Here is a 9,670-nt window from a genome sequence, read left to right as displayed (position 1 = left end):
TGGCTTCCTGCCAGCAGTTCATGAGGAAACTGCAAGGTCAATAATCCACCTGACCAAGCTAAGAGTCCACCCAGACCCCACCTTAGGCCTACACAAGCAGGCCCCAGTGGAAGTTAAAAGAATGAAAGCTGCTTGTCCCTCATCCTTCATCTACCTCTCTCTCTCTCTCTCTCTCTCGAGATGGGAAAAGGCAGTAAAGTTGGAGTAGTGTGTTCCTCAGGGTAGAGGACAGAAGAGTGAGTGACCTTCCTTCCCCCCAAGACCTGGTTCAGTCTCAAACAGCCCAGTGACCCACCACGATCTCTCCCTTAAATCAGGTGGAAAGATCTCATGGAAAAAGCAATTCTAGTTAAACATTTACGGCTCCCTGGGGCCATGCCACAGCTGCAGCTACTGCCTGTGGAGCGTTCCAGCATGAAGTGTCAGCCCCAACACACTCATTGGACTCCGAGAGAGATGACTCAGTTTATTGCTCTCAACCTGACCCCATTTTTCCCACTTTAGGCTCCAACACTGCACAGAGCTGCCACCCTCACCCCCATTAAGAGCCCACCTCTTGTCCTCCACCCTCCCAGCCAGACCCTGAAGGGGATAAACCACAAAGTCAGAAAGCTTGGGAAAAGCCAAGGTCAGATACCTCGAACAAGGAAACTAGGAAAAGGAGTCAGTGGCCACACAGTGAGTGCGAGGTGGGCATGTTCCCTTGACAATGGCCAAATGCACAAACCCGTGGTTACTTGGGCTCTATCATCGTCCAAAGTTAGTAAGAAGGAAAGCAATGCTGTGAGCAGCCTTCCATTTCTACAGGGTCGTGGGGCATCATCCATCATGTGAAGGGACTCCAGCAGGTTGGAGATGCAGGATGCCCATCTGGATCAGTGTCCTGATGCCCTTTCCTGAGCTCGGGCTCGAGCAGCTTTGGCCTCATCTTCCAGCTCATCCAGGAAACGTTCCTGGGACACCGAGTAGAAGGTGTAACCATCTGGGGAGGTGGGTTCAGGAAACCACGTGGAAAATGCACATTCCCTTTTCCCAGACTTGCTCAACCACCCTTGTTGATCTCTCATCCTCCCAAATCAGTGATTCGATCTTCTGCCCTCTGCTCTTCTGAGCCCTGACCCCGAATCCGTTATCATTAATAAATTATATTAAAAGATCACCTTTAAAATGACAAAGTAAAGTACACTTAAACGCTTGGCTCAGCGTTACAAGTAGCCAAGACTTTCACAGCTCGGGCTCTTTCTGCCACCCCAACACTGCCCTCCTACACGCCTCTGCTGCCCTTCTCCTGCCCCCAAATGCGGTCTCCCTGAGTCTACAGTGCAGACGGATACAAATTGCTAACACCAAGGCCCCGATGCCCAGGCCGGTCACGATGTTCCGGGTCCGCCGCTGTGGCAGCATCTTCTGCCACTGGGCGAGCTGCACCTGCCGCATGAATTGTAGTTGCGCAGGAGTCAGCTTCTCCCGCGTCGGGTCGATGCGCTGAGCCAGGGGGGCCTTTCCGCTCTTAGCATCCAGAGGGTCTCCACCTCCCGGCGCCGCCATGTTGCCGCTCCGCCCTCCGCAGTTCCCGGGGCGCGGGGCTTGCTGGGAATAGCTGTCCATGGCCGCCGCAGGGAACGCTGGGAGATGTAGTCCACATTTCCTTTCGCAAAGAGTGCGGCTCCCGGCCCAAGGGAAAGGGCGGGGCAGGCGGGAAGAGGCCGTGCTTTCCGATTGGCTGAAGGGTCCGCGTCCGTTGGGGCGGGAAAAGGCTGTGGAAGGATCGAGGCTGTGCTGGGAAATGAGTTTTCGTCAGACTTGAGGCCAGGAGGACAAGCACACGGAAGGGGACGAAGAATCCAGGGTGTGGCAGAAGACTCTGAAGGGAAGCTAAGGGGGACGGATCCAGCGAGACGTCGGGGGCAACAAACAAGGTTTTGAAAATGGACCGACCTGTGAGGCCAAGATTGGCCTCGCTCAGTGACTTTCAGTTTGGAGCTGTTGCCACAGAGACAATCGAAGACGCTCTGCTCCACTTGGCCCAGCAGAATGAGCAAGCCGTGCAGGAGTCTGCGGGCCGGATGGGCAGCTTCAGGGAGACCCGGATCGTGGGTGGGGATGCAGGCCGGGGAGCTGGGCTTATGGGAGACTGGGCACCTCTCTTTGAGGCACCGACCTTGAGATTCAGTGTCCCTTATTCATTCAAATAAGTTTCGTTAGTACCTACTCTTTGCCAGGCGCTGGAGGTACAGTGATGAGCAAGACTCACCAGCACCCTACCCTTGATTTCAACACGTGTAGAGTACTTATTCTCCCTGCTTCCTGGGTTAGAAAGATGAACGAGAGATCTAGTCCCCGCTTTCAAACCATGTATATAATCTTTGGAGGATATTAGGACAAATCTGCAAATGACTAGGTACAAGTATGGTTAGATAAGTGACATACCAGACTAAACAAGCTTTTATGGGGATTGAAAGGAGAGATGGAGTGAGGTGGGGGTAGGATGAATTAAGGAGTCCTCCAGGCATCGTGGCATTTGAGGTAGACCCTGAAGGAAGGATAACATTTTGGCTGGTGAAGGTGGTGGATACGGACCGTCTTCCTCCCGTCCTTCCTTCCTTCTTTCCTTCCTTTTTACCGTGTTTCTTTCTCTCTCTTTTTTTTTTAGCTGCGCCGGGTGGCTTGTGGGAGTTCCCCACCCAGGGATTGAACCCAGGCCTCCGCAGTGAAAGCGCCGAATGCTAACCACTAGACCACCAGGGAACTCCCAGGACCATGGTTCTACTAAAAGGGGATAACATGAGTCAAGCTATGGAAATAGGGACATTTTGGGTGAATGTGGGTACCATGTCATCCAGGTTGGCCAGAGCCTGTGGAAGAGTAGTTGAAATCCAGACCAGAAAGTGGTTTGGAGACATTCCACATGGAACTTTGAATGCCAAAGTGAGGAGTTTATACCTGACTTAATAGGAAAACAAGAAGGCACTGAGGGTTTTTGTTTTTGTCTTTTTTTTTTTTTTTCCATATGGGAGTGATATAACTGTAACCTTTGCCTTAGAAAAAATTATTTTGGCTGTGATGTAAAGGATGGACTGGAGTAGAGAGAGATGGGAGGTAGGAAGTCCAGTGTAGTCTTTGTGAGTAGTTTTTTAGGTGATAGGGCAGAGGGAATGACAAGGGAGGTTGGATTAAAAACATTTCAGGGTAAAATCTAGGGTTCTGCAATGGATGAATTTTAAGAAGTGAAGAAGGCGAAGATGACTATGCCAAAGGGTTGAGCCTAGAAATATAGTGGTGCCATTAAGAGAAACACACACATACATTAAAATAAATAAAACGGGAGGAAATGTGACTTGTTTGGGAAAGAAAATAGCTTTTTTTATTTTAGTCATTAGAGAGTGCTTGGGATTTTTGTTTTGTTTTGTTTTGTTTTTAAGATAGTAGTCATCTTTTCTTTTTAAAATTTATTTATTTATTTTTGGCTATGTTGGGTCTTCGTTTCTGTGCGAGGGCTTTCTCTAGTTGCGGCAAGCGGGGGCCACTCTTCATCGCGGTGCGCAGGCCTCTCACTATCGCGGCCTCTCTTGTTGCGGAGCATAGGCTCCAGACGTGCAGGCTCAGTAGTTGTGGCTCACGGGCCCAGTTGCTCCGCGGCATGTGGGATCTTCCCAGACCAGGGCCCGAACCCATGTCCCCTGCATTGGCAGGCGGATTCTCAACCACTGCACCACCAGGGAAGCCCAAGAAAATAGCTTTGATTTGAGATCTACTGAGTTTCAAGTGCTTGTGGGACATCTAGAAGAAGGTTTCTAGCAGGCTGTTTAAAGAGTAAGTCAGAAGAGAGGTCAAACTAGAGATAAGGGTTTGGGAGTTCTCTCCATAATGATACTGTTGAAACTGTGGCAGAGGATGAGCTCCTAGAGGGAGAGAAGAGAAGCGGGTCCAGTACAGTTCCTTGGGAGACATTTTGTGTTCAGGAAAGTGGAGTAGGAGGAAGAGTCATGAAGGAAATAAATGGAATGGTTGGGGAGTTAGGAACAGAACCTAGAGACCTTTGGAAGCAAGAGGAGAGTTTCATGGTCAGCAATTTCAGATACTTCACAGATATGAACACCAGGAATGACGATTGCCAAAGGGCCATGATATTTAACAATTTGGATGTATTTTCTGACCTTTGAGACAATCATTTCAGCAAATTGTAAAAAATAGAAGCCAAATTGCAGAACATTAGGGAGTGAATGATGAAGTGGAAGCAGCAGGTGTAAGCTAGACTTTCAAGAAATTTCACAGTCATGGAAGCTAGAGAGATAGAGCCCTAGCTTAAGAGAATAGAAGGGGAGGGTCTTTTAGTTAATAGATCTGAGTATGTTTGTACGGAGGTGGAGCCAGTAGCAGGAGAGAGGTGTAACCCTCATCCATTCCACCTAACCCAAACTGTTTTCTCGGCAAATTAAAATGGAAAATAGAAACAATTGCCCAGATGATTCAGATCAAAAACAAAATAAAACAAAACAACTATACACACACACACACGAAAACAAAGAAATAAAACCTAAGTTCCAGCAAATAAAAGGACTGGCTCATAACACACATTATGTGTTCTAGGATACTTTGCTTAATTGCTTAAACTAATTATCTTCTTCATTGGACACTGTTAGCAGAGCTTTGGCCTCTGTAATGATAAGGTTTTGTACATGTATCTATGTGTAACCTATGTCAAGTAGATTGTTAAACTGTCTTGTGCTAGCTTAACTTTTACAGATTTTTTTTCCTCTAAGTCAGATTTTCTCTGATGACATATGGTAATGGAAATTTGACTATATGTAATTCTTTGCTGATCAATGCTAAAAGTTCCTAGTTCTGCAGGAGCTTTGAGAACTAACGTTTATCCTTGTTTCCACCCTCTAATGATATTGCTAACTAAATAGAATTCTATCTGGGGCTGTTCTTTCAAAGAGAAACACAGGCAGCCTAAAATCTTGCCAAGGTATCTTACCCTTCCCACCTTCCCAATGACTTCCCCAACCCAAGTTGGGCTATGTTCCCTGATTTAGGGGATGCTGCTTCCAAACAAGCCACTTCAGAGTAACAAGCTTGCTCCTGGGGAGAGGCTCAGCCACCACAGATTTACCCAACAAACTGGTGGTGGATAAGTGGTGTCCAGCTGTAAGGTGAATTGTGTTTGTAAAGCAATGGGAGTTCTCCAGTGGGTGGTTACTAAACAAACAGTGTTATAAAGAATATCAAAGCTCCAGGAGGGACCCTTCTGTTCCTATCAACATTCCACTGAAAACAGAATATAGGGGTTAGGGTTTTTATCCATCCAAGAATCTCTCTTGAAGCTGGAGGTTCCCAGCATGGTGTAAAGGCCAACTAGACCAGCTGGTTTGTTTGTGTGTAGCTGGCCAAGCCTTTTATCAGCTGAGACCCATAGGAAGGCTCAAGGGGCCCTGAGGGGGCTCAGTAAGCCTTTGTTTTTGCACGCAGTCAGCCTCCTTTTCATGCCTCTCATTTGCCTATTGGCAACAAAGGGAAACAGGTTCAGCTTGGGTTGTTTCCGTCTCATCTTTCTCACCTCCTGACCCTCTTCCCTGGGCCCCATCATGGCTTTTACACAACGCCAAGAGTTCACAGAGTCGTTTTGGTTGCACCTTATGAATTAAGCTCTTCTTTCCTGTTTTGGCAGAGTTTGTTTTTCTCCTGTCTGAACAATGGTGTCTGGAGAAATCCGTGAGCTACCAGGCTGTAGAAATCCTAGAAAGGTAAAGCCCTGAGCATAAGGCCTTTGTGAGGGGTACCTCTCAGAATGCCTAATGTACCCAGACCTTTAAAAAAAAAAATGCTAGTTGCCCCTTACCATGAGACCTGGTTTGCACTCTCTTTTTCTTGCAAATGTAAAATTTTTTAGCCAGCGATTGATATTGGAGAGGATGAGGTGTAACATGGTTTGAAGCACAAATTCCATTTAGGTTGAGTGTGGATTGTTTCCTTTCCCCTTTCCCTTCTTTATAGGTTTATGATTAAGCAGGCAGAGAACATCTGCAGGCAAGCCACAATCCAGCTGAGAGAGAAGACAGAGCCTCAGAATTGGAGGGCTCTGAAAGAGCAGCTTTTCAACAAGTTCATCCTGCGTCTTGTGTCATGTGTTCAGCTGGCAAGCAAACTTTCCTTCCACTACAAAGTAAGGAGCTGGGGTTGCGCATGGGCACCTGAGTGTTAGAGAGAAACCAGTTCATCCAAAGGTGGCTTTGAGAAACCCACTCCTAGGCTAGGTGATACTACTCATGCAGAAATTCCAGAGTGTAATTATGCTTCCTAAGCATACCTCCTAAACACACACACACACACACACGAGTCAGACAGAAGCAGTTATTAAATAGTCTGAAGTTCTGTTCCCAAAGTATAATTGCTGGACGGATGCCATCATTCATACAGGTCACCTTTCCTCCCCTTGGACTCAAGGACAGCTAAGGTGCCTGAATTGCCAACATACCTATTAGTATTAAAGGCAAACTATTACATTTATAAAGGATAAAATGTTTCCACATCACTATGCGATGTCTGTATAGTATCATTTATTCAACAAATATTTATTGTCTTCTATGGCCAGATGCTGCACTAGGTGCCATGGCTACAAGAGTAAAAATATTGTCTATGCTCTCAAGGAATTTATTACCTAATGGGAGAAGACACACAGGCAAATAATGTGAGCAAGTGTTCTGATTAGTGTAAATACAGAGGGCTCTGAATATACCTAATCAGCCTTGGAGAGTCAAGGAAGTGTATTTAGAGAAAATGACTTTTTTGGGGGAACAAACAACAGAACGTTTATTCATTATCTTCCACCTGTTGTTAACCACTGCGCCACCAGGGAAGTCCCTGGTACGTGCGCTTTAACTAATAGAGAAAATGACTTCTTGCAGGGGAGGGTGGGGGAGATGGGTGGATCCTAAGGAAAGAGGGAGAAGAGGTAAGGAGAGCAGTGGGGGTGTTGGGGGTGAGGAGGGAGATCCAGATACAGGAAAGAGCATGTGTAGAGACTTGGAGAGCATGTGGGTTTGGGGAGTGCAAGTAATTCTATATGACAAGTGTAGAGTGTAAGGGGGAATTACCAAGAGAGAAGATGAGATAAAGGCATGGACTGGATTGTGAAGGGCTTTGTTTACTATGCCAAGATGTATGACCTCTATTCTGACACACTGCTCTTTCACTCCGTTTTGGTTTTCTTTGCTCAGAAAATCAGCAACGTTACAGTCCTGAATTTCCTCCAGGCTCTAGGGTATCTACACACTAAAGAAGAACTGCTGGAGTCAGAGCTTGATGTTTTGAAGTCCCTGAACTTCCAAATCAATCTGCCTACTCCCCTGGCATATGTGGAGATGCTCTTGGAGGTTTTAGGTACTTTATTAAGTGTGTCGGGCATGTGGGTTGGAGTCTTCCATAGAAGGCAGTAAGAATGTGCCTAGGGGTTTGAGGGCAGTGGGCAGAACCTGCCAATGACGAACAGCAGGAAGCGCGCATTGACTGAGGAAAGTAGTTTCCTCTAGTACTTGTCAGGGAAACAAACGCCAGTCTCCGCACCTGGTTTATATTTGGCCTCATTAAGCACATTCTTATTGTAGCATCAAAGAGTTGACTTTGTAGAGAGGCGTGAGATAAGAGGGGAACAAACAAATACGCTCCAGTTGTATATATACTGTAGCTGGAGGTTTTTCTACCTCTCCCTTTGTCCTTTAAAATCGACCTCCAGCTACAGAGGTTTCTTACAGTGGAACACGGCAACCAGGAAGCACATTAGCAGCTCAACAGCTTTGTGTCACATGACAACTGTGATTATGATCAGAGAAGAGGTACATAATGCTCTTTACCATGCGCATACTCCATCTAGGATACAACGGCTGTTTGGTGCCAGCCACACAGCTGTATGCAACCTGCCTGACCCTACTTGACCTAGTCTATCTTCTCCATGAACCTGTATATGAGAGCCTGCTGAGGGCTTCAATCGAGAACTCCACACCCAGTCAGCTGCAAGGGTAAGGCAACTCCTTTATTGTAGGCTCCTTCCAGAAACAGGGAGTCGGTAACATACCACAAGAACTTGGGAAATGGAATTTACCTAGCAAGGCACCCAGTCCACAGATAACCTGCATGGGTTATCTTGTTCTAATTAACATCCAGTATGTTGTTTGGATGGATGACTGAGCCCAATCAGCAAAACCCTAAAGGCTTTTACTTTTAAAATTTAAATGACTTCTAGTAATTAACATACTTTCATTCCTAGTTCTTCTTTTATAGCTGCTTATAATTTGAGATTACTGAACTGCTTTTATAGCCACTTAGGAAAAAAAGCCAGTCACAGGGTTGCAACTTGGACAAAAATGTTTGATTACTGTAAAGTCAGACTGGTAAAAAGCCTCACAGTTACATTTGTTAGGGAGACAGATGGAACAACAAAAGGTCCGTAAACCATTCAGACAGGAGGCTCATGTGTTAATCCGCTGATTTGGGGGAGGTTGGAAGAGGGAATCAATTAGCTATTATTTGACCATTTCTTTCCACCTATAAAAATTCCATGATCAACATAAACAACTCATAGTTGAAGTCCCATAACCCTAGGATTTGGAAGATCAAGTGTCATTCTAGCTCCAAAATTAATATGGTTTTAATCACTTAGGGAAAAGTTTATTTCTGTGAAGGAAGACTTCATGCTGTTGGCAGTAGGAATCATTGCAGCAAGTGCTTTCATCCAAAACCATGAGTGTTGGAGCCAGGTATGCACCACTGAGCAGGACCAGCATGGTCAGAATTCATTTAATAGAAAGCATTCTCCCCTCAGTTAAAGGAAAACAGAAGACAAGCTATAAAAGGTAAGTGCCAAGACCCAGGATTAGGATGAATGAGCAGGATTTGGGAGTGAAAAAACTACGGTGGGACTGAAAAATGTTCTCCAGTTTTCCTCTTATGAAATTGGAAATGGAGGCCCAAGTTCAGCTTGTTCATTTCCCATTATGATAATCTGCTACTATGTTAAAGTCCAATAAGTGTATCCTCCCAAATAGAAAAAATGTCAAGACCCAAATATCCCTCTCATATTTCACAAAACTTATCTCCAGCAGAGGGAAATGTCTACCAGAAATTTTCCATGCTAACACTATCAGGGCAAAGGTATCCTAGTGTAATTTGGCCATCGGCAAACACTGGGATCTGGATTTAATCTTCTCTGTAAGCTCAGAGAAATGAAAAAATTTACATTTGGCTTGAGAAAACAGCCCCAGCAATGTGTCTGTGCACTAACACATGTTTATTTAGTAATAAGAAATCTGTCTCTGTTTCTGAAGGTTGCGGGGCATTTGCAAAGCATCACTGGCATTGCCTTGGAGAGCATTGCCGAACTCTCTTATGCAATCCTGACTCACAGCGTGGGAGCCAGCACTCCAGGTCGACAGCGGCCTGTTCCTCCCCACCTGGTGGCCGGAGCACTGAGGGCTCCTACTTCTCCAACACATGAGGCAGGCGGAATCCACCCAAAATAAACAGCCTTCTGTCACTGCACTCATCTCTCCCTTTCCTTACTTTCATACTCAGGGTACAGGAGTTCCAAGTATCTTCTGAGCTGTGTTTTATATTCCAACTTGATGCTTATTTTTCTGCATCAGAGAAAGAGTTAAGGCGAATAAGCATGTCC

At 45.8% G+C, this 9,670-nt stretch overlaps 2 protein-coding genes across 2 annotated transcripts; one reads left to right on the top strand and one right to left on the bottom strand.

Moving 5' to 3' along the window:
• Window positions 1–451: 451 nt before the first annotated feature.
• On the bottom strand, window positions 452–1,591 carry LOC133080049 (cytochrome c oxidase assembly factor 3 homolog, mitochondrial). Its single transcript, XM_061175896.1, has 2 exons — window positions 1,335–1,591; window positions 452–982 (listed from the first exon to the last, which is right to left on the bottom strand). Exons 1-2 carry the CDS (start codon window positions 1,546–1,548, stop codon window positions 876–878), a joined length of 321 nt encoding a protein of 106 aa, XP_061031879.1. The 5' UTR covers window positions 1,549–1,591; the 3' UTR covers window positions 452–875.
• Window positions 1,592–1,787: 196 nt separating this feature from the next.
• On the top strand, window positions 1,788–9,669 carry CNTD1 (cyclin N-terminal domain containing 1). The gene is made up of 7 exons (XM_061175901.1): window positions 1,788–2,097; window positions 5,672–5,747; window positions 5,998–6,166; window positions 7,221–7,383; window positions 7,874–8,018; window positions 8,660–8,756; window positions 9,324–9,669. The coding sequence occupies exons 1-7, from the start codon at window positions 1,929–1,931 to the stop codon at window positions 9,516–9,518; spliced, it is 1,014 nt and encodes a 337-aa protein (XP_061031884.1). The 5' UTR covers window positions 1,788–1,928; the 3' UTR covers window positions 9,519–9,669.
• The last annotated feature ends 1 nt before the right edge of the window (window position 9,670 follows it).

The sequence above is a fragment of the Eubalaena glacialis genome, chromosome 19 (assembly GCF_028564815.1).
Source record: "Eubalaena glacialis isolate mEubGla1 chromosome 19, mEubGla1.1.hap2.+ XY, whole genome shotgun sequence".
Taxonomy (NCBI): domain Eukaryota; kingdom Metazoa; phylum Chordata; class Mammalia; order Artiodactyla; family Balaenidae; genus Eubalaena; species Eubalaena glacialis.
The sequence above is the reverse complement of the archived record's forward strand: the minus strand, read 5'-3'. Positions and strand labels throughout refer to the sequence as shown.

Bases quoted from the DNA above. Each gene is read 5' to 3' on its own strand.
- CNTD1 (XM_061175901.1), top strand. From the start codon at position 1,929: ATGGACCGACCTGTGAGGCCAAGATTGGCCTCGCTCAGTGACTTTCAG. The intron at 6,167-7,220 runs GTAAGGAGCTGG...TTCTTTGCTCAG, and splicing joins AACTTTCCTTCCACTACAAA to AAAATCAGCAACGTTACAGT. The intron at 7,384-7,873 runs GTACTTTATTAA...TACTCCATCTAG, and splicing joins GATGCTCTTGGAGGTTTTAG to GATACAACGGCTGTTTGGTG.
- LOC133080049 (XM_061175896.1), bottom strand. From the start codon at position 1,548: ATGGCGGCGCCGGGAGGTGGAGACCCTCTGGATGCTAAGAGCGGAAAG. The intron at 983-1,334 runs GTATCCGTCTGC...CCACCTCCCCAG, and splicing joins GGCCTTGGTGTTAGCAATTT to ATGGTTACACCTTCTACTCG.